At 52.1% G+C, this 23,472-nt stretch overlaps 1 protein-coding gene across 1 annotated transcript in view; it reads left to right on the forward strand.

The window, feature by feature from the left end:
- ARFGEF1 (ADP ribosylation factor guanine nucleotide exchange factor 1) overlaps positions 1-23,472 on the forward strand; it is a 48,343-nt gene that overhangs the window by 3,209 nt on the left and 21,662 nt on the right. Inside the window, exons 2-10 of the mRNA XM_054178967.1 lie at positions 10,675-10,705; positions 11,100-11,256; positions 12,125-12,271; positions 15,306-15,485; positions 16,622-16,895; positions 17,423-17,536; positions 18,558-18,724; positions 19,406-19,539; positions 22,291-22,525. Coding sequence (XP_054034942.1) covers positions 10,675-10,705; positions 11,100-11,256; positions 12,125-12,271; positions 15,306-15,485; positions 16,622-16,895; positions 17,423-17,536; positions 18,558-18,724; positions 19,406-19,539; positions 22,291-22,525 — 1,439 coding nt within the window. The remainder of the gene's footprint in view (positions 1-10,674; positions 10,706-11,099; positions 11,257-12,124; positions 12,272-15,305; positions 15,486-16,621; positions 16,896-17,422; positions 17,537-18,557; positions 18,725-19,405; positions 19,540-22,290; positions 22,526-23,472) is intronic.

Genomic DNA, 23,472 nt, shown 5'->3' on the forward strand with positions numbered 1-23,472 from the left:
TTGCTGGAGAAGTGTTGGATGAGCTAAATTTGTCTTTTGGAGAATGCTGTTCTCAGCAGACTGCTTTCCATCCTTCATCAAAATTAGTTGTCATTTGGGAGCTCAAGCCCAGGGGTTTTGGAGCCTCTCCTGTGCTGCAGAAGGAGAGATGGGCACTGTGGCATTGCCTGTGTGTGCTCTGGGCAGCTAGTTTCACTGTGCACAAGTCACCATTGTCCATGCAGCATTTCTTTTCTGCTTGCAATTGTGAAACTGGTTTTGAAGGAAGCCAGCAGCATGAATGGAGGCTTTTTGCTGGTACAAACCAAGATGTGTGTGCATTTAATAAACACACAGTGCCCAGGAGCTGTAGCTGCCCTTCCCTGCTCTTGCTTTGCCAAGCTTGGCTTTACCTGTCAGGCTTGCAGGGTGCTTGAGGGCTCATCTACATCCACAAAGATGAAAACTTGGCTTGGTAGAGGTGATGTTGGTTGGCTCCAGAAACTGCTTTCCAGGTCGCTTTCTGTATTTGAGGTGTAAAGTAGCATCGTGTTGAATTCATGGGGCTCGCTCAGGAGAGGTTGTGCATAGGGGAAGGAGCTCTTGTGTTGGATGTGTGTAGAATGGCAGTGCTGAGGAGCTTCCATCTCCTTTGACAAAGGCAGTGGTTGGCAGGGGGCACAGAAGAACTGTTGTAGAAAGAGGGTAGGCTGTGTTTGGGTTGGAAAGGCTTTAGTGGAGAAGGAGTATCAAATATTGTCTTGGAGAGAAAAAATGGTATTTATCCTGGGTGGAAGTTTGACTTCATCCTGGAACACAGCCTCAGTTCAAGCCTTTGATGGTTCTGAAGGGTTAACATTGATTTTCAGTATCTCCTGAAATGTAGTTTTGAGGTTTAGGTTGGCCATGAGGAACAGTTCTTCCCCCAAAGGGTTGTGCAGGCCTGGCCCAGGCTGCCCAGGGCAGTGGGGGTGTCCCCATCCCTGGAGGGGTTTCAAAGCTGTGGAGGTGTGGTGCCGAGGGCCATGGGTTGGTGGTGCCCTGGCAGTGCTGGTTACAGGTTGGGCTCCATGATCTTAATGGACTGCAGGGGGGTGTTGAATAGAAAGCCCTCTTCTGAGGGGAGGGTGGGTGAGGCTTGTTAGAAGGTGCTTCCCATTTGAAGTGTAAGTGAGCTGCTAAAACCAGGCCTGGCCAGTCCCCACAGCTGGGACTGCCTGGCAGAACTCCCTTATTGATTCCTAATCAGTCTTAGGACACTGAGAAGATTGGAAAGGACTGGAAGACATCTGCCTGCTGCACCAGCATGGCCAGGAGGGTGGGGAGGTTGACCTGAGTGATTACTGGGGTACTGGCCTCCTGGTGATCCCAGGCAGGGCAGGGGAATGGCTGGTGCATGGTGGCAGGGGGAACAAAAGGAGCCCTCAGGGAAGAAAGGTTTGAAAGTAAAAAGTCAGCCCAGGGTTTGGGGATAGATTAGAGGGGGGGTTCCCCACATCTTAGTCTTCTGGAGCTCCTGTGCTCTTCAGGGCTGAATTTCACATGGTCAAAGCTGCCATGCTGGTAGGAAAAGGCTTCCTTAAGATTTCATTTGAATGGATCAATATTGGCAGATTTTGGCATGGTTTGGGTTCTTGTTTTGCCCTGTTCTTCCCATGGCTTCTTTCCACTCTATCTGTAGCCTTAGCTTTCAGGTGGTGTTCCTGGTGTTGGAGATTTTGTTTGGCGCCTTCTGGGTTTGATTTGTGGCTGTGGTGCTGAGGGATGTGGCCAAGTGCTGGGTTAGCTGTTGATCAGACAAGGCTCTTTCAGCCAAGCTGGTTCTGTGATTCTAGGATTTTGTGTATTGCTCAGCTTGAAGTTTTACACTTCAGTTTTCACTGTGGCTGTGGTAGTAGATGGTGAAGTTTTAGCTGGGGAGCAGGAGCTCTGAACTTGAAGTCTTGGAGGAGTCTGGGCTCTTGGTGTGATCCTGGAATCACAGTATGGGTTGGGTTGGAAGAGCCCTCAAAGCTCATCCAGTTCCAACCCCCTGCCATGGGCAGGGACCCCTCCACCAGCCCAGGCTGCTCAAGGCCTCACCCAGCCTGGCCTGGAACACCTCCAGGGAGGGCACAGCTTTGGAGCTTGTGTAGGGCACGTGGGGGTTCTGCTGACTCTGTGCCTGACGCCGCTCCGGGTGCAGCGCTCCCTGTTCGGCAGTGTGCGGGCTTTCCTGTCACCGAGATGTGTTTGAAGAGCAGCACAAACTGGAGAATGAAAAACCACAGGCAAGAACCACAATTAAGTCTGTTGCTTCTGCTCAGGCACAGGGAGGCAAACAGTGGGCTGGGGCTGTTCTCTGATGTTGCAGATCTCCCTGTCACTCAGCCTTCTAAACCAGTTCTGGCATTCAACAGAAGTTGCTTCAGAGATGTCTTGCATCTGGCTGTGCTTTTCAGGAGCTGGCAGAAGGCTGGGTGCCTCCTCCTAAACTGCACATGGGAGAGTTCCATGTTGGGATTTCCTTTCTCTTGACTAAACCCCAGATCTGGAGGGGACTGGCTGTGAAGCACCCTGCAATTTTCAAACAGAAGTAGTGTGGCCCTGGTTTGATTCCTTGGCAGCTCCCCATCCCATTGCCATTCTAAACCTGGTGCAGACTCCCTCAGAACTGTGCTTGTAGTGCAGGGGAGAAGCACAGGCTGGTGGCGGTGTCCTCTGAGCATGGGGTTTGCAGTGTGCAGAGCTAACCCACAGTGTGCCTGGCAGAGAGCCTGCAGGGTCTGCCTGTGTGCAGGGGGCAGGGTGGCTTCATTGCATGGACCCAGGGGTGCAGCAGCTGCCAGACCATCCCAGGGTTTCCTTCTGCAGCTCAGGAAACCTGGAAGTGCAGAGTCTTAACTCTCCTTGCCTGGTGGCCTGGGCCATGTGCAGGAGTGTTGTGCTGGAGCCTGTGAGGCAGGGGAGGGGAGAAATTAGCCTCTGCTTTCGTTCTCCTGAACTGCAAGCAGAGCTTTGTAGCTGCTGTAAGGAAAGTCGCTGGCCTGGGACAGCTGCACTTGCATCAGAGCTGGGGAGCTGGCTGCCTGAGAGGTGTGATTAACACTTTCTTCACCTGCAGTGACATGAGACCCTGAGATGTTTTGCACTTGTGACTTAAGACATGGCACTTTATTTTGTATGACTGTGTGCATAATTAGGCACACAAATAGGTCTTGGCTGCCCAGAGAAATGTTCTTACCTGAAATGCTCCAGCGCTGTGCTGGTTAGGGGTGTTCAGGGCAGCTTAGCTTTGGGTCTGAGCTGCAGAAGAAGAGGGCACAAGCTTGCTGCTCATCCCTGGGTCTTGCACTGTGTTCTTAAGCTCAAGACACAATTCTGTGAATTATTAATGCTGCCTTTACAGGGCAGGTTCAAAGATCACTTGGGCTGTTCTGTCCTTGATCTCCTCCTTTCCCATAAAAGCAGAGCCTGCTGTCCTTGCTTGGTTCCTCTCCAGGCTGTTCAGTGATGAGCTTGAGGCCGGTGGAACGGCACTGAAACGCTGCTTCCCTTTACTCTTTGGGTGATTGCTTCTTTTATGCTGCTTTGCAGGAGTTCACTTCATCACATCCCTTACCCCACCCTCCAGACCAGACCTCAAAGCTGCTCTCTGCAGCTGGACCAGAGGGAGGGCAGGCCAGGGTGAAGTACCCTCCCAAGGAGAGGAAGGGCTTTCCAACTGTTCTTTAAAGAACAATGGATGTAATTTTGAGGACCTCTTGCAACAAACCTGCAGACTCTTCAGCTATTTATTGCCCACATCTGTAGAAATTAAAGGCTGTGTGTAGCCTTATGGAAATGAGCCTCTGTGAAGCTTGTGCCTGTGGCAGTCCCTGCACCCACAATTCATAACCAAGTTAGTTAAAGCTTTGCCTCTGCACAGGTAGGGATGGCCAAGATCCTGTTAGATACCAGTGCCTTCAAATCACTGCTGCTAATACTACTAATCAGGTGTATGAGATGTGAGCTGGTAGAGGTTTGCACTGATCACAAATAGATTGCCCAGGAGCAGCCACCAAGCTCGGTGCTGGCTTCTGAAATTCCCTGGTTTGATCCCAACAGCTGGTGCAGGTTAAACAGCCTTCATTTGTTGTCCTTTCCAACACATTTATGGAGTGGTGTGTCCTGAAAGGCTCTTACAGAGCGTGCAGGAGGGGCAGGCTCAGGGCAGCAGAAAGCAGCTACTGGTAAATAAGAGCTGTGTGGCTGTGTCTCATGGCTGTGGAGCCAGGTGGTGTGGCCACTGCAAGGACACTTTTTCACCCTGGTTGATGATGAACTCGTGGATCCATGAGGTACTGATGGGAACACTGATGTTGTCTGGACTCTGACGTGGGGACATGGCCCTTGGGGACACGGTTTAGTGGCTGTGGTGGTCACAGGCTGACAGTTAGACTCATTGACCTTGGAGGTGTTCTCCAGCCCAAGCACTCCTGTGGCTATCTAATGCTTTGGTAAGCAGTGGTGAAAGGAGCACTTCCCTCCAGCAGCGTGCAGCAAGGGTGGGGTTAACACAGTGGTGCCTGCTTGAAGTAGGACCTGGTCTGCTGATGAGCATCTGAGGAGAAAGAGCTGTCATGTGAGGAGCTTTCAGTGAAGCAGGCTGGACTTCAAGAAATGCTGCTTTGGGATGCCAACAGAAGATAGGAGACAGAAGTTTCCTTGTATGACTCTGCTGCATAGGTGCTGTGCTGAGGGCAGCCTCTGCAGCTCTCACATCCTAGTGTCCATCCAGACATCTGCCTGAGCTGCCTCCTCTGGCAGAATCTAGTGCAGAGATGGGGACTTCAGCAGCAGTGTGATGGCTTTGAGAGCTTCCCTGGGGAGATCAGGGCTTGTGAGCATCAGGGCTTCTGATTCCAAGCTGGAGTTTTCTGTTCCAAATGCAGGTTGTGGTTTGGAAGTTACAAAGCCGAGGTGGGTCTGAGGGGCATACCCTAGGCATCAAAACTGTCATCAGCCCACACCTCTCTGGTGCCAAAGTCTTTGTTTTCTGTGTCCAGTGCAGCTTGATGAGTTGTACAGACAGTCATAAAGATGTAGGGATATAGCCAGGAGACTATCTGTGGAGATTTCCTTGTGATGCAGAGCTCCAGCTAAAGGGAAGGGACAGAAGGCTTCCTGAATTAGAAAGTCACCAGTAGCTAGCAGTGACCTTTAAAGTTTTACTGTTTGAAAGGGGTGAGAGGCTTGCAGTGTCATTTGGCTTTGCTGCTTGGGCTGTTTTGTTTTATCCCTACTTGCAGATTGCTGTTGAAGTTAACTGTAGTGAGCAGGCTGCTTGCTGGGAAAGGTTGGGGTGATGCTGGTTGTTTCTTAAGGTATCCTGAACTCATAAGGGTCTTGTGTTTACATCTGGAGTAAAGTTTAATTTCCAACTTCTGAACTGCCTTTTAACCTGTCCAGTTCCAAAAGGACAAAACCCCCCAGCCAGTTAGAAGCAGAGACCTACAGCAGGTCTAAACCAGACTGTGGGTTTTGCTGTGTTGCAGAAGCATCTTTGAATTTGATTCTAGGTGTCCTTAGAGCTTCCCTTGTCCTTGGTGCTCTCTAGGCTCTGACAGTTCACAGTACAAGGTGCTTGGCAGAAAGGTTTGTGAAACCTCCTCATAGACACTGGAAATCTTAGAGCAAAAGCTTGCTTCTGCTGTCAGGATGGGAATGGAAGAGCATGGAGGTGCTCTCTTTGCAGGCTGTAGGAAGAGTTAGCTCACACAGCTCCTCACTCTTGACTGGAGGTAGTGGGTTTGAAAGTACTGTTCTAGCAGTCACAATAAACATCTGCTGTGAGCTAAATACGGCCTGGAACACTCACTGTTGTGTGTTAGGACTGACTGGTTTCCATGGGGCTCTTCTGCATAGGTGTCACCACTGGTGAGCGTATCAGCTGCTTCTGCCCGGGGAGGGGGCAGCAGGGGGAGAGCTGCTTTGCTGAGCTGGGGCAGTGTGGAGCTTGAGTGACTCCCTGTCTGTAGCAGCAGTTTGTGGTGCCTGGGTGCACTTGCTGAAGGGGGGCATTAGGGTGCATCCCAACTGCTCTGCTTGTGTGCTTGCCCCTGGCAAACCAGACTTGCAAGGAGGACTGAGGCTGAGGGAAGGGCTGTGCTCCCCAGCCAAGTGCTCCCCGGGAGGTGGGCTGTGTGAGCGGTGGACGTGTGGCTTTTGTTCCTGCTGCCAAACCAGGCAGAAACAAGGCTGAGGAACATAATGACAGTCTTGTTCTGCTGCAGCAGCCTGTCCCTGCCAGAAGGAGCACAAAGCAGTAGTAAAACATTTATTGCAGTCTTCAGTTGTCACCAACCAAGCAAATGAGTGAGTGGAATGTAGCAGAAAATAAGAGAGATGTCCCAAATGGTTTGCTCGAGGGGTGGCCGTCACAGCCAAGCGTGTGCTCACCTGTATGCGAGTGCCAGAGCCTGCCACAGTGGTCAGCTGAAGTCTTGGTGGCTTTGTAATGAGGATGCTGCTTTGGTGGGCCAGGAGCTGTAACCTGTGGCAGTCTTCATTCCATAGCATTAATTATCTGGGCACAAACGTTGGCTGTGCTGCACTGCCCAGCGAGCTGAGTCACGCTCGGTGAAGAGAGCAGCTGTGCTGCCAGGTGACACAGTGAGGGTGCACCCAGCAGCTCTGGAGTCCTGCTCCAGCACCACCCAGGAGCTGCTTTAAGATGGAGCCAGGGGAAAAAAGCCCAGTTTGAAGCTAACCCAAAGTTTGTATCAGCTTGTTAGGGTCAGGAGGTTCTAAAGGGTCTCTAGTCTGAGATGATTGAAGTGTTTGATAAGTGTGGGCTCTGAGTAAGCTTCCATCCATGGGGAGGGGAAAGTTGGGGTTGATTCCATGGAAGTCCTGATTCCTTTGGCAAAAGGACAAGTCAGCACACAGTGGAGGAAAGCCAGGAGGAAGCTGCCACAGCACTTCATGAAGGGCTCAGGTACTTCGTGTGGAGCTCTGCTCTCTTGCTGCATCCCAGAGAGACAGGGGCCTTAGACACCAGGCACTGGAGGTCAGCAGTGGTGGCTGAAAGTGTGGAGTATCTTCCAGAAAAGATCCAGCTGAGTGTGCCACTTGCAGATGGATGACAAAGGAAGTTTGTGAGCTCCCAAGTGGCACAGAGATGAGGAGAGAGTAGTTGATGGCAGTGGCTGGTGATGCAGAGCCGGATATCCTGTGAGGAGCTCGGCTCACTCCAAGCGAAGCAGGAGAGGATTCCCAGAGGCTGCAGTTGTTTAACAGGGCTGGAAGCTGAGTGTGGCAAGAGTTGGCAGACCTGCAGGAGCAGCCCTGCTGCAGCAGCAGTGTAAAGCCACAGCTGCTGTGGGAGGGGACTGCTGCAGCCTTCCTGCCCTGCTTTTCTCCTCTGCACTTACTGAGGCACATGCTGCTGGCTGCTGCTGGAGCAGGATGCAGGCTGGGATCAAGGCCTTCAGAAAAAACTGCCAGTGCTTGGCCCTTCTGCCCAGCCTGGGGGGTTGGGGTTTGTTCCCTGCTTCCCCAAGTTCAGATCTGGGGTAGGGCTGCTTGGCTCTTCAAGTTCTGGATTGGATGTGGGGTGTTAGATGATTATGCAGATGTTGTGTGTGCACTTGCAGGTACAGAAGGGCCCTCAGGTCTGCGAGAGCTGCAGCCTTCGCTTCCTCCCTTCCCCTGAGAGGCCAAAGCTGCTCTGTTGTACTCGGTGCCCGAAGAGGGGAGACATACAACCCCCTGGGTGCAAGTTCACTTCTCCAAGGTAGCAGCAGCAGAACTGAGGCTGCTTTTGGCCTCTCTAAATTCCTGGGGGCAGCATGTCGAGCTGCTGTGTCAAAGAAAGAGTTATTGGTGGTTGATCAGCTCTGGAGCTGGGCAGACACGGTGCACAAGCTGGGAGAGCAGAGCTGCTCCTGCGTGCAGGGCGAGCTGCAGCTCCGCTGGCTGCTGCACTGCCTCCAGTGACCCGGGGAGCACTTGAGGGAGGGGGCTGGAGGAGCTGAGTCCCCCCTCAGTGCATCCTGCTGGGAATTCTGCCTGCCCTGATGTTTTTCACTCTGCTTTCTGGTTGCTGAATCTGTCGAAGCTCATGTGCCCCATCTGCGGAGTCAGGGCCGTGCCGGAGGGGGACTCTGGCTCTCCTCAATGGAGGAGCCCAGAGGAGCTGGAGGTGTTACATATTGTTTGACATCATTCAGTCTTCTCATCCTTCAAGGCTTAGCTTCCCCCTCCCTATGCATTTGAAACTGCATTCACAGATTCCCAGCCCTTCCTGGGGCAGTTTGCAGTGCTTCCAGGAGCCTCACCCCGGGAGGGGCTGTGGGTCCAGAGCCTCCCTTCTGGAAAGCATTGCACTGATTGGACTCCTTGGCTCATGGAATTTGTCCCTGGTGATTAGTTTGGTTCTCCCTCGTTATGGGGTTACCCAGGTGGCAGCCATGGGTTTTGGCAAGAGTATGAGAAGTGCATTCCTGAGGCAGAGAGGCTGCTCGGGGCTTGGTCTTGTGTTGGTCTCCCAAGGCTTGCAGTGGCTTTTCAGTGCAGCACGGCGGTGTTTTCATGAGGCAGCTGCTAAGCCTCTGGTTGTGTGCTGCTGATCTCTATGCTCTGTACCCCTGAACTCAGTTGGTGAAATTGCTGCTTCTCCAAATTACAGTGATTCTGCCCTGAGTGACTGCAGCATAGCCTCTGATCAGACTCTTCTGGGGGTCTCTCCTAATTCCATGTTTTATCCTCTCCTATTCTTCAGCAAAGAAACAAAAGCCCTCCCTCAGCACCCATTTTCATGTTTCCATGTTGAATGTAATTTGCTGTTCTCTCTGTGATAATGAGCACTCCATAGCTCCCCAGCTGGAGCAGGAATGCTAACAAAGTGCTTCTGTTTCACTTGATACTATGGCGTAGTTAGGTAAGCAGAGAGGAAGAGGTCCTGAAGGAGATGATCTCTTTCAATCTGTAGGGGCTGTTGGCATAGGAACCAAGGGAATAACCCAGTCCTAACCAAGCTTCATATGGGAATTAGACACACCCTGCAGTGTAATTAAGGTTTAAAGTATCCTTTCAATCAGGTTAATGGAGCTAACAGTGAGTTAGTTGGAGTTTGATCAGCATCATGGACTAGTCGAGACAGTGTTGCCCACAGCCCCTGCTTGGCCCAGTTTGACCCTGGTGCTCAGTTGTAATCCTAGCAGCTCTCTGCAGTGACATTGCAGGTGAGCTGAGCTGGTTACTGGGTGTTGAAGGGAGAAGAATCTGGAAACTAGTTTGGTTTTTCTCCTCCTGGAAGCACTTTCCATCTTAGAACACTGCATGAGCAGTCTGAACCTTGGGGGATCATCCAGTCCAAGCCCCTGCTCCGGCAGGGCACCCACAGCAGCTTGTCCAGAAGCACAGTGACCAGGGAGGGTTGGAAGCTCTCCAGAGGAGGAGACTCCACAGCCTCTCTGGGCAGCCTGCTCCAGGGCTCCAGCAGCCTCACACCACAGGAGTCTGGCAGGGATTGCCTTGTCTCATTAAGACTCCCTGTGTCAGTGTTGGCTTTGGCAAGGTGTTAATCCAGCCAGAGAGTTGTTAGCTACCTCTGCTGTAATCTGGTTTTCTCTGATCATACCTGTTGGATTCCTGTATGCTTCCTGCTGGCTGTGGCTGGTGCATGACCATGAAATTGTGCTGTGATTAACTTGTGTCTTGGCCTGCAGAGCAGCAGGAGCAATCAGACAGCAAGGGAGGTCAGGATTGCTGTGTTCTCAGGGGTAGAAGGAAAGCTGCAGTCAGCTCTCTGCCTCGTTCCTGTCAGGTGCTTCTCTGCCATTCACAATACTCGGGTCTCCTAAAATCCTTTGTCAGCCACTGCAAGAAGCTCTGTCTCATTTAGCAGAGGTTGGGAATCGCAGACTCAGTTTCCCAGCCCGATGCAGTGCTGCTCAGAGCAGCAGCACCGTTGGAGTGTCACTCGGTGAAGCTCTTCCCCTGGAGCTGTGCTGTGCTTCCCTCGCTGACAGAAGATCCCTCTCTGATGTGAGCTGTTGTGACTGAGCCTGAAGACAATTCCCTGTAGCGTTGTAAGGAGTAGTGATGAGTGGTTAGCCTATGGCAGCACAATGAGGGCTCTGAGCAGCTCTGCCTGGGCTTTGTGATTGATTTGGTAACCTTTGCAAGTTTACAAAGCAGAGACTTAACTCAGAGATGATCTGACGGGGCAGGAAGACAGCAGCAGGCTGAGTTTGGTAACGTTCTCTTAGCTCAGGACCCAGACAAGTCAGTGCTAAGCAAGGCAGACCTCAGAGCATCCTGAGGATGAGAGTGCAAAGGTGGGAGGTAGAACAATGAAGGGTGTGAAGATGCTGGGAGGGAGGAAGAGCTGCTGCTTCCTGCTGGTCAGGAGCCTGTGTTCCAGCAAGCCAATGGATGAAGCATCCTAACCTGCTAGGGAGCAGACATCCCTTTAGCTGACTGCCAGACTTGTGGCTGATGGCTGCTGAGGACTGCTGGACACCTGGAATATGGAACTAGTTCATGGTTTGTCTGGCCCTGCAGCCAGGGCAGGTGGAGACTCTTACAGAGCTGCTTAGAAAGCTGTCTTTGCTTCTTCAAGGCAGTCCTGGTTTGCCTGCACAGCTCTGCGGTGTGATCATTCACAGTTAACCTGTGTGTGTGGTTGTGATGGCCTTGCCATAACTCTGTCTTTGTTTCTTCTTGCAGAGGAAATCAAGGCTGAAACAGAAAAGCAGAGGTAAGTGGTGGCTCATTCTGGTGGGTGCTGGGGCTCTCGCCTTCCCAGGCTGTTTGCATACTTAATCTGCACTGGGGTGCCTGCTGGGCTCTCTGAGGAGCGTTTTTCAGGGCCTTTTGTGAGCCTGGTGGTGCTCGGGAAGGTGCTAAAAGCGCTGCCGCTGCGAGGGTGCAAGGCACAGAGCCTGGGAGAACGGCAGGAAATGGCTCCGAGGGAGCTGGCTGGTGCCTGGCCAGGGAGGGGGATTAGGGCTCCAGGTCAGGAAAGGTCACGGTGCTGAGCTCCAGAGCGAGGACTGCCTCCTCAGGTTCCTGGCTGTGCCACCCTTAAGCGCTGCGGCGCGGCCGGCCGCGTGATGCCCCCTGCCCCGCTCTAACGCTGCCCTTCTCTGCAGTCCCCCTCATGGCGAAGCAAAGCCTGGCTCCAGCACCCTCCCGCCGGTGAAGTCCAAGAGCAGCTTCATCGAAGCAGACAAACACTTCCTGCCGTTTGAGCTGGCCTGCCAGTCGCGCTGCCCCCGCATCGTCAGCACCTCTCTCGACTGTTTACAGGTCTGTCCCGGGGGCCCAGCCCCTGCAGCCACTGCCTCCCTGCTCCTGCACTCTGCTGCACACACACACCTCACCTCCCTTCCTCGCAGTGGGTAGGGGTTGGGGGGGCCTGAGAGATCCCCTAGGCCAACCACGTTTGTGTCTGTATGGCCACGGCTCCATGCTTGGGGGGGTTGGTTAGGGCAAGGGACAGCAGCGTGTTTTCATCTCCCTGGTGGTTCTGGTGTGTGTCTCTGTGCTGAGCTGCCACAGCAGGTCCAGCACGATTAAATGCATTTGCTGCTGTTTATCACCTTGGTGACACACTGGAGCAGGTTGCCCAGAGAAGTTGAGGAGGCTTCAGCCCTTGCAGTGCTCAAGGCCAGGCTGGTTGAGGCCTTGAGCAGCCTGGGCTGGTGGGAGGTGTCCCTGCCCATGGCAGGGGAGTTGGAGCTGGATGATCCTGAAGGTCCCTTCCAGCCCAGCCCATTCTATGAATCTGTGTACTCTTCAAACCAGAAGACTGCTAGCAGCTTAAATAGAAAGCATTTGCAGCTGCTCTGTCTGGTTGTGTGCTGACTCCTCTGGAAGCCTGGTGTGATGTGAGCTAGGCTTGAGAGTCCTGTTTGGTTTAAAATGCTCTTAACTATGCAGAGAAGCTTTAATGTTAAGCTTGCTGACAAACTTTGTATTGAATCCAGTGACAACTGAATCAGTCTGGAAGGCAGTTAAAAAAAGCTCCTGGATGAGAATTGGGGTAGAATGCCCTGGTTTGGTTATTCACTGCAAGTCACAGCTACAGAGTGGAGTTGTTTATCATCATCAGAAGCTGACTTGGTTTTGAAGCCTTTGTTGATGTGCTTGGTTGTGTTTTTTCCTTTCTCCACAGAAACTTATAGCATATGGACACTTGACAGGGAATGCTCCAGACAGCACAGCTCCAGGCAAAAAACTAATTGATAGAATTATTGAGACAATATGTGGCTGCTTTCAAGGCCCCCAGACAGACGAAGGGGTTCAGCTGCAGATAATAAAGGTAATGCAGTTCCTGTTCCAGCACTTGCAGTGTGACAGCAGCAGGCCACTGCTGTTTGATTGCTGATGTCATGGTGATTCTGCACTGCTTTCTGGCTCCTCTTTGAGATGGGCACTTGTTGGCTTATGCTTCTTGCCCTGCTCTCCCCCACTGCTTTTTGGGTGCATTCCTGGCTGTGACCTCCAGTCTGGGGCACAGACCACTGGGTGAAATTTCAGTCACAGCAGCTGAGTGGAACTCTGTAATTGTGAGGAATTGCTGTCAAATAATCCTGCACTCCCAGCAGGGAAGGTGGTAATTAAGCAGCAGATTTTGAAATCCAGTTTGGAATTACTTGATGAGCTGCAATTAGCCCTGGCAGTCAGCTGTTACCATGGCACTTCTCTGCTGCTGGGTCACACTCCTGCTTGAGGGAGGGCTGAGGCTTCTTTCCATGGCCTGTGTAAGGGTTGTACAGATCGGTGTTTCTGGGGTGAGCTGTGGCAGCTCTGTGATTGCACCCATTAATGATGGGGGTTCATTACAGGGAATGGCTGTGGCAGCTGACAGGAGTGAGGCACCAAGGGGAAGTGACACCCAGTGGGCTCTGGGGGGCTGTGAGTGAGTGGTGAAAGGCAGCTGCAGGTAGCTGTGAGGGATGAGTGGTGGTTGTCTGCTGTGGCTGTGTTTGTAGCCTGGGGTGCCAGCCTGTCTTGCAGGCTCTGACTTGTTTCCTCCCAGAGAGGGCCGTTTGTTCTCCTCCTCCTTTTCATAGCCCACACATAGCCTTTCCCATGCCCCTCCACCACTTCAGCAGCTGGTTGTTACATGTGGGTTATGCTGCTGTTGTGTTACTTTGCCCAGGCACTGAAGATGCCTTTTACCTTGCAGAGGGAAGCTCTTGTTGATCAGTGACAGAAGTCATTCTGTCTCCCTGGCATCCCTTCTCTCCCAGTGCTCTCGCTGCTCCCTGCCTGAGGGCTCTCTGGAAGGACCTGAAGTGGAGCTTGCAGTGTTTGCTCAGAGTTTTCCTTCCATGCCTAAAGAACAGCCAAGGGGAGGAGCAGAGTCAAGCAGGTGTTCTCTCTTTAAGCATCTCTCCTTAGCTCTGGCTGAAGAGTGGATGAAAACAGATGAGCTAAGTGTGACCAGGAGGAGTGGGAACTCTGCTGCAAGAAGCCTGGAGCAGCAAATCTTTGCCATGATGGAAAAGAGCAACTTCATGCTGTGATTCCATAGTCAGTAGCTCACTGTTCTGATCTCTGCAGAGGGCCATTCTTCTGCCCAGGTTTTGCTCCCAGCTGTTGTCCTGCCATGGCACCTGCTGATGCTCTGAATCACCTGAAATCACTTCTGAGATAAATACACAAACCCCCATACAGCAGAAAAGCACCTGGGGAGTTTTGCTGTGGTTTCAGCTGTGCTAATGTGCTGCCATTAAAGCAGCACAGGTGGCTTCATGCCCCAGAGCTGCTGCAAGGTGAGCAGGGCTGGGGGGAAGGCAGAGCTTTTGTTCTTCCTCCTCTCCAGGGCCTGCATTGTCACTGTGTAGCTGGTCGGGGTTGTGTGGTCCTGCTGGGCTGTGATAGTAGAGCGAGAGACATGGCCTTGAGAGGTGAAGCAGGCATGAGTCATAGTCTGAGGATGCTTCTGAATCAAACTGAGCATGAAGGGAGTTAGCAAAAGATCAAAGTTTGAAGTGCTCAGCAGTGCCAGCAGGGTTAGTAGCCAGTGAGGTTTGCTGTCTCAAGGGGCTGTAGGACCTCTGCAGCCACCTGGAGGTTTTTGGCTGCAAGGGGCTGCCCTGCAGGCAGGACTGATTCCTTGGCCAGCCAGTGAGAGGTGGCTGCTCAGGGAATTTGCATTACTGTGTGGGGATCTGGCTCTGTGTCTGCATAAACATTTCTGTGCCTCCACAAGCTCTTATCAGGTGGTGTGAAAAGAAATGAGCTCTGGTAGTCACAACAAGCCTGGGGAAGAAACTTGGGCAATGCAGGCTGCTGAGGCAATTAGCAGAGCACAGAGTCAGTCTGGGGCCCTGTCACCTTTTCTCTGCCAGCAGGATTTCTCTCCTGATACTGAGAAGTGGGGGAAAATCCTCTAAGTCTTTACTGAACTGAGAAGGAAGCTAACATTGGACTTGGAGATGTTAAATTGGGGTGACTAAGAATTTCACAAGGGGACAGAAGGTGACACAATGGGATGACTTTGTGGAGGACACAGCTGGAGCAAAGAGGTGGAGACTGCATCCCCCTGCCCCTTGTTGGTAGTGTCCTGAATGCTAGGCAGCAGGAGCCCTTCTCTTCCAAGGAGAAATGGTGAGTGGTGCTTCAGCTGCTGGATTGTGTGTGGCTGGCTGCTACTTTCTGGGGTTGGGAGAAAGAAATCTCAACTAAATCTGGGTGCTGACTGCCCAGGCTCCAGGCAGGAGTGTTTGGGGAAGGCAGCTGCCTGTCTGTGCCTGGGCTCTGCTTGCCTGGCTGCATTTCAGGAGTTACTGACTCAATCTCTTCTCAACCAGCACAGGCAGAGCTCTCCAAGGTCAGTTTGGTGACAGGACTTGGGCAGCTTCCTGAACTTTCCCAGGCTTCCTTGCTGTTGGGTGGAGAAGCAGAGAGTAGCTTGACCAGAAGGGAAGAGTTTCTGCAGCGGGCAGCTGTCCTGCTGCCAACTGCCTGATGTTACACTTCTTGTTCTTCACCTTTACACTTGTGAAACACTTGGGACCCTTTGGGTTGGTCTCCAGACTGTAACAGCTGCTCTGTTGCCATCTTTTGTCCAGGAAATTCTGGGATGCCTTTTATTAACTACAAGGCTGATAACTCAGATACTTCTTGCTGGTGTGCCACGAAACATGAATTTGGTAGCTTGATTAAACCCACCAAGTGTTCCTGCTGTGTGTGGTGCTCTGCAGCTGCATGGCAGCACTTCATGAAACTTCAGCTCAAGGCAGTGTCCTTTGTGCCTATAAAAGAATCCAGTTCTGCTCTCTCCTCCCTTGCAGACTGGCCAGCAAGGCTTGGCAGGCCCAGCATGTGTGTGTGTGTTTGTGCAGGCTCTGCTCACCGCAGTGACGTCGCAGCACATCGAGATCCACGAGGGCACCGTGCTGCAGGCTGTCAGGACGTGCTACAACATCTACCTAGCCAGCAAGAACCTCATCAACCAGACCACAGCCAAGGCCACCCTGACACAGATGCTGAATGTCATCTTTGCACGGATGGAGAATCAGGCGGTGAGTGTCTGCCCAGGGCCCAGCCCTGCTGTCCGACCGGCCTCTGTCATCGGGAAGGCTGTGGGGCTGCCCAGCTTCTGGGAGCTTACACTGCAGCTGCTGTGCTTTGCACTCTGAGGTGGGTGTAAAAGGGGGGGTTGAGGTGTGGGGGGAGTGCTGCAGAGGATTTAAACTTCTTGTACTGTCCCCTCTGTGTTCAGTGGAAGCTTCTGTTGCCATGGTGTCAGGAAATGCCACACTGCCTGTCTGGGTTAGTGTCGTGCTGATGAGAGACACTGAAGCAATCCATGCTGCAAACAAGATAAACAACCAAAACGACCCCCAGAGGCCAGAAGGAGCCCACTGAGCTATCTGCTGAGACCTAGCACCCCAAAAGAGGCAGCAAAGAAAGCTTTAAAGCTTTAAGTGGAGTAGTGAAAGGACTGAGATCATAGCAGCCAAAATAACAGCCATGAAAAACACCAAACTTCAAACCCTGGGTCTGCAGGGCCAGAAAACCTCAAGGCATCAGCTGGAAGGACTCCTTGCTCTGGCTTGACTTTAGTGACTGTTGCTGTAATCCATTAGCCAAGTTACAGAATTCCTCCCTCTCTGGGAATTGCAGCTCCAGAAGCACAGAGCTGATCCAGCCTTTGTCTTACAGCTTTAAGTGTGATGGTTTCTTCCTGAGGCTCCTCTGCAGTGTTTTGGAAGTGCTGCTTGTTTCAGTTTGAACTCCCCAGCAGCTTCCTGTTAGTTTGGGGTTGTGTTTTGGTCTTTCTCTTGATACCACCTGCTGACAACAGAACTTGTAAGGTCTCCAGTGATTACTCTTTGTGAGAGCTTTCAAGTGATGTTTGTCCATGGTGTCCTTGTCACATCTCCTGGCTCAAGCCCTTTGCAGGGCCTGTACTGTGTAGTTTAGTCATCCCTCTTCCCCACTGAAGATTGGTTAACTCCAGTGTGGATTCTTCCATTGTGGAAGAGTATGATGTGCAGTGATGCTAAGGATGGGGTTTCTGAACTGTTGGAGCCCTAGGAAGGCCCTGAGCAGGGCCAGCAGCTGCCCTCTGTGTGAACTAATGCACACAGCCTGTGTGCAGCTGCCTGAGTCGTTCAGCTGGTGACATTCTTGGGTGACTGCAATGTTTTTGCAGCTTCAGGAAGCCAAACAGATGGAAAAGGAGAGGCACAGACAGCAGCACCATCTACAGCAGTCTCCAGTAAGCCATCATGAGCCTGAGTCACCTCAGCTGAGGCACATCCCAGCACAGCCTGAGCAGCTGTCCAAGGAGCAGGAGAGCGAGCTCGAGCACGGCACAAACGATGTGGACAAGGCCCTGCAGGAGGATCTGGAGGCAGAAAATGGATCTGATATTTCCAGTGCTGAGAACGAGCAGACAGAAGCTGACCAAGCCACAGCAGCAGACAGTAATCAGTGTCTATTTCTGCTGGAGGGAGGGAGGCAAGGAGAGGGGTGTAAAAGGAAGGGCTGGAGGATTGTCTCTTGCTGCCCTCTCCCTGATGTGGAGCCAGGCAGATATTTTCAGGTGGCTGACTAATGCAGAATGCCTTTTGTCCCTCTCACCCCTGGGAAGCCTTCAGCCCATTGCTCTGTAGTCACTGTAGCAGATTCCTCTTTGTGCCTGTGTGATGTGATGGAGGTTTTTGAGAACAGCCTCTCAAACCCAGGACACTGTCAGTGTTTAATGCCTGTAAAAGCCAAACTTGCTGTGTCTCCCTGGCCCAGGGCTGTGCATTCATCTCCATCCACAGGCTGAGCACTGCAGGGCTTTTATTCTGCAGATACTATTTCCAGGGCCTACAGAGGTGCCCTTTTTTAAACACAGACTCTCCTATTAATAGATCTGGAGTTGAGTTTTTAAATGCAATTAAAGCATCTCCCTGGTTTCTGAGCCTCTTGCTAACACTTGTTTGGGTTTGTTTTCTTTCTGCAGCTCTTTCTAAAGCTGATGGAGGAGCTTATGATGGAGACAGCAATGAGTGTGAGGAGAAGGCACAGGAAATTGTGGAGAGCATTGTGCAGGAGATGGTGAACATAGTGGTTGGAGGTACTCTGGCACTGACTCTGTTCTGCTGCTTGACCCATTTTGGTTTGCAGCAATTCACCCCAGCAAAGCAAGGATCTGGAGCTGCTGGAGCAGGTCCAGAGGAGCCATGAAGATGCTCAGAGGGCTGGAGAACCTCACCTGTGGGGACAGGCTGGGAGAGTTGGGGCTGTTCAGCCTGGAGAAGAGAAGCTCCAGGGAGAGCTTAGAGCAGCTTCCAGTACCTGAGGGGAGCTACAGGAGAGCTGGGAAGGGACTTTTTACAAAGGCTTGGAATGATTGGCTGAGGAGGAATGGATTGAAGCTTGAGGAGGGCAGATTGAGCCTGGAAGAAATTGTTTACAGTGAGGGTGGGGAGACACTGGAACAGGTTGCTCAGGGAGGTTGTGGCTACCCTCTCTCTGGAGTTGTTCAAGGCCAGCCTGAATGAGGCCTTCAGCAACCTGGGTGGGAGGTGCCCCTGCCATGGATCACCTGGAGTAGGTGATCTTTTGGGTCCCTTCCAGCCCAACCCATTCTAGGATTCTGGGAATATTTAACAAAAAATGTCCTTATTTACATGCTGAAGGAAACAGCCTCACTTGTCTGACCTGAGCTGTGCATTACTCAGCAGCAGAATGGCCAGGCCTGAGGCATGAATTCACACTGCCTCTGCTGGAGATGAATGTCCTGTTCAGAACAGACTCTTGGGTTGGTTTGTTTCCAGGTGAGCTCTCCCCTACCAGGGTTGTCTCTGCTGGCAAGTGTGCATCCAAGCAGTGACTTCTTTCCCCCCTCAATACTTCTTGAAAGCTTGGTAGAATAAAGCACCTGCAAATACCAAATGAAGTCCTTCTCTAACTGGTGGTTTTCATTAGTGGGAATGCAGAGGGCTTTCAGCTCCATAGTGCCAGGTAACTGCTGCCTTCAGTGCCTCTGCTGGGCTTTGCTGATGTCTAGCATGTCAAGGGGAGATTTGAAAGCTCTTCTGAGTTTGCCTCCTGCTGTAACATTTCTGTTCTAACTGTGGGTCTCTGTCTGGCAGATGTGGAGGGCACTGCTGACAGTGCAGGTGGCGATGGCACCACGCTGGAGGACGGCAGTGACAGCGAGAACATTCAGGCCAATGGGATTCCAGGCACTCCAATCTCTGTTGCTTACACACCATCCTTACCTGATGACAGGCTTTCTGTCTCTTCCAATGATACTCAGGTACAGCTGAACAGTCACAGACACTGAGGAGAGGGCTGGCACTGCTCATGTTTGCCTGGAGAAGGCTCCAGGGAGACCTTAGAGAGGCTTGCCAGTACCTGGAGGGGGGTACAGCAGAGCTGGGGAGGGACTTCTGACAAGGGCTTGGAGTGACAGGGTGAGGGGGAATGGGTTGAAGCTGGAAGAGGGCAGATTTAGACTGGAGATCAGGAAGAAATTCTCAACAGTGGGGGTGGGGAGACAGTGGGACAGGCTGCCCAGGGAGGCTGTGGATGGCTTCTCCCTTGGAGAAGTTCAGGGCCAGGTTGGATGTACCATAGAATTTGTCCCAAAGGCCTCCTGCCTCTGTTGGCACCCTGTTAAAATGTCAGCTTGGGTGGGTTTTAAGCTGCTTATTGACTGGACATGGCTGAAGGCAATCCACTGCAAGTTTCCTTCTTGAAACCTGCCCTCCCTGGTTTGGGTACAGCCTTTAGCTCTTTTTCCTGAGGGGGCAGCTTGGCTTTGTCCTCTTTAACTAGGCTGCAGAGTATTGTGGTTTGGTTTAGTCTTGAGAGCTCAGAGCTGCAGAGCCTCGGTTGTGTTTGTGTAACTGTGAACTTCTTGTTGCTAGGAGGTGGGGATTGCCCTGCACACCCTGCTAATGCAGAATGGAATACTGAAATATGTTAACTTCTTTAGGAATCTGGAAATTCTTCAGGACCTACTCCTGGTGCTAAGTTTTCCCACATTTTACAAAAGGATGCCTTCCTTGTATTCAGGTCACTGTGTAAACTCTCCATGAAGCCCCTGTCAGATGGACCACCAGATCCCAAGTGAGTGGAATGATGACTCTGCTTGAATTTAAAATGGAATCAGTATTTGTGAGAGAACTCTGTTGTGGAAGCAAACATGGGGGGGTGAAAAGAACCTGGAGCCTGCAGAGCACTTCTGTCTTTCCCTGCATGTTGTGTGTTAAATGAAAGTCACTGCTGCTACCCAGCTACCTGTGCAGATGCTTCCTAACACCTCTGCTGCCTCTAAGTGCAGCATCTTCTTCCCAGCTGCTCTTGATGATTCTCAGAAGGGCTTATAATGACCTTCAGGTATTTTGGGGCTGGGTAATGCAGCTCTGCTGCTAAGTAATAACCTTAGTTCCTAACTGTTGCTCTTCATTCCCCAGCACTGCACATCTGCTCCATGTACCCAATGCTGTTTGTCTCTGTACATGCTCCTCACGTGGAGCTGACCCTGGTCATGATCCATTCCTGAGGGTGTTTCATTCTTTGCACAGCTTAGACACTTTTGACAACCTCCTTGGTCAAACAAGAGTGATTTAAAGACAAAGTCTTTCTTTGGCTGGTTTGGAAGTCTTCTGCTCTGACTGAAGACACCAGAGTTTTGTTGTTCAAACCAAAGCCTCCTCCTCTAGATGGCTGCCAGTGTTAGTTGGGAGTGTTAGCAAGGAGCTTTGCTTTCCTGCTCTTGCACAGCATCTCTGTGCCTCTTGGGAGCACATCAGGAGCAGCTAACTGCTGTTCATTTTCCAGAGGGCTGCTGCTTTTGCCCCTGAGATATTAAAACTGTAGTGTGGCTTCTGGTGAGTCAAAGGCTCAGTGTTCAAATTATTATTCAAAATAAAATCAGCTTTACTGGCCCAAGGTCTGACTTACAGCAGGTGACTTAAAGACACTTCCATCTGTGCTGTGGACTTAATAAGCTGGGGAAGAATGTGATGTGGTAGGAAGGGCTTTGAAGGCTTAGCCCAGAGCCATTCTCCAGTTTCAGTGTGGAAAGTCAGGACATTCAGTAGTGAAGAGAGAGGCATGAGGGCTTTTCTCTCACTGTTTTTGAGAATGAGTCTTCCAGGAGATGCCATGAAAATCCTGGGGCTTTAGTCAGGTCTCTGAGGCTAAGCCTGGCCTTTTATTAAAGGCTTTAATGGCTTCACTCCCTCTGGAAGAGCAGCAAGAGCTGGTGAGGTACTTGGAGCATCTCCTCTGCATCCATGGAGTCCTTGACATTTATATTGGGCTGAGGAGAGTCTCCAGATAGAGCAAACTGGAGGAAACAGCTTTTAGGGTAAGAAGAATGAGCTGCAAAGGCATCTGAAGATGTCCTGTGGTTGGAGTGCCTGGGGTGCTGAGCCATTGGTGCCTTTTTGAGCTGTTGCAAACATGCTGTGATGGGAAGAGGAGGTGGAGAGCATCTTGAAAAGCCTTGGCTGCCTCTTGGAACATCAGCTGGCCAGGGAGAGGAGCTGGGAAGGCAGTGAAAGTCTGGTGAAGGTGTAGGTAACTGCACTGCAGCTTTCTCCTACAGGGACAAGACAGGGAGGTGAGACCAGGGTTATGCTTCCAGGACCCTGTGCAGTGTCTTTAGCTCCTTGTTCCCTGGAATAGAATAAAATTGAGGGGATGTGTCTTGAGGATTCACTTAGCAGATTGGGGTCCTTAAGCCTGTTCTAAGTTGTGGGCTTTGCACAGCATGCAGAATTGGTAAGGCCTCAGCTGTGAGCTGGCAGCTGGGGAAGCAGGCAAGGATTGAGATCTCTGCAGATGTGGAGTCCACATCTCAGAGCAAAGTGCTGTCTGCACTCGATACAAGCCCCAGGCCTTTTGCATCAGAGGAGGCTGGAATGGTTGCAGTGTCCACAGCCTGGGCTTTTCTTCCCAGAGAGCTGGTTTGGGCCATTTCATCAGCTTGGTGTGCTCCTCCCAGGCTGGGCTGTCCTTGTTCCTTCTGTTTCATAACTGTCCTGCCAGCGGGTGGCTGTGCCGTGGGACCTGTGGACTGCCTTGCTGGGAAAGCTATTTGTGTCTGCACCTGCCTCAGAAGAGCTGCAGCCTCCTGCAGTTGGGCAGAGGTGGGAGGGCACCTCAGGAGTCTGAGGAGAGAATGGTCCCACCCAGACTGCTGCTTAAAGTGCAGTGGGTTTCCATAGCTGCAGATCTCCTCCCGTGGGGCTGGGGGTTTTTGGCTGTTGGTTCTGTTGTGTTAAAGCATAAACAGCAGCACTGTTCTGACTTGGGTCCTAACTTCAGTCTGAGTGCAGAGTGATGCTGCTGTGGAGCACTTGGCAGCACTGCAGCTGCCTGACTTTGATATTGCCATGTTTGAAATAGGCACATTCTGTGTCCTAGCTGCTCTTGGAGCACTGTGGAAAGAGGTGGGCCTGTGGGGAGGAGGGAGGCCAGGCAGCCTGGCTTGATGGTCCTTCCACTTCCATCCTGGTGGAAACAGGGGAGAGAGAGGAATTCCCACCTCTGCCTAGTCAGGGTTTGGATGTGGGCTGGGTGTTTGAGGTGTGATCTTCCAAAGATCCTTTGGAAGGAAGGAATGCTGCCTGCATCCTCTGGCCAGGGGCTTGCTGCTCTGCCCTGGAGGAGAGGAGCTGGCAAAGGTTGTTCTTGGCTGGAGAGTGACCGCTTCAGCCTACACCATCAACACTGCTGGTGACTTTGCACAGCAGGTTGTGCCACCCTGGGGTTTGTGTCACGAGCACATGGCCAGGTCCCTGTGGTGTGCACTGGCTTTCATCAGGGTTTGGCTGCTGGTGCCTGATGTGCTGCCCTCTCTCGCTGTAGATCTCACGAGCTGCGCTCCAAGATCCTCTCGCTGCAGCTGCTGCTGTCCATCCTGCAGAATGCAGGCCCTGTCTTCAGGACTAATGAGATGTTCATTAATGCTATTAAGCAGTACCTTTGTGTTGCACTCTCAAAGAACGGAGTCTCCTCGGTTCCAGAAGTTTTTGAGCTTTCCCTGTCCATATTCCTCACTCTCCTCTCGAACTTCAAGACTCACCTAAAGATGCAGATCGAGGTAGGTGCCATCAGCTCACCTCCCCTTTGGCACCTTGCCCTCTGGGGAGCCACTGGGACTGCTGAAGCCTGCAGGCTGCCCCTTGAGCCTGCAGGCTGTGTGTGCAAAGACTGAGAAATGTTGGCCGTGTTGCAGCTGTGAGGACTTGAACTGAGGGCTTTCTTTATCTGTGGCTTCCATTGTGTGAGCTGATGTGTTGTGGCAGCTCTGGGGGAAGAGCCTCAGTTTGCCAGTGCCATGTCAGAAGGGGTTTGTGTCGTGATCACTCTCAGGTTGTGCTGATGCCTGCTTGGGGAGGACCCAGTAGGCTTTCCAGTCCCATAACTTGGCCAGGCATCCAGCCTTGGTGAGGGATTGAATGTGCCTTGGAAACAGGATGTGTTTGGGAGACTCTGAGGACAAGCTGTGTGCTCCACAAGGCTGCAGCACATGTGCAGTGCTCAGCACAGCAGACAGAGAGGGCTGAGCTGCTCCTGAGTCACCCAGCCCGCTCCCACGGCGTGCTGGGCTCGCCAGTGCTCGCACGGCTCCCGAGCCGCGGTGCAGGCTCTAACGGCCCCCCAGCCTGGCTGCCACCACCCTTGCCCCAGAGCCCAGCCAGGAAATGAAGGCACAGCTGAGGAAAATTGGCCAGGGGCTACCCTGCACTGTTACAGGAGCTTCTAGAACATGCTGGGTTGGGAGCAGCCCCACACAGCAGGGCTGCAGTCCCTCCTCACAAACGTGCAAGCGGCCCTCAGCGATGGGTGGAACCCCCAGGGACAGCAGTTGCTAGAAAGTTCTTTTTCCTGCTTGTGAGCTCAGAATTCCTCTCCTTCAGCTGCTGATCCTAAAGGTTATTCAGAAGGTGTGGGTGAAGCAGCTAACTTCAGATGCAGCTTGTCTTGGAGCTGCAAGCAGAGCCATATGCTCTCTGTCTGATCTGCAGCGTCTCTGTACTGTGGGCT

This window comes from Dryobates pubescens, chromosome 3 (genome assembly GCF_014839835.1).
Source record: "Dryobates pubescens isolate bDryPub1 chromosome 3, bDryPub1.pri, whole genome shotgun sequence".
Lineage (NCBI taxonomy): Eukaryota > Metazoa > Chordata > Aves > Piciformes > Picidae > Dryobates > Dryobates pubescens.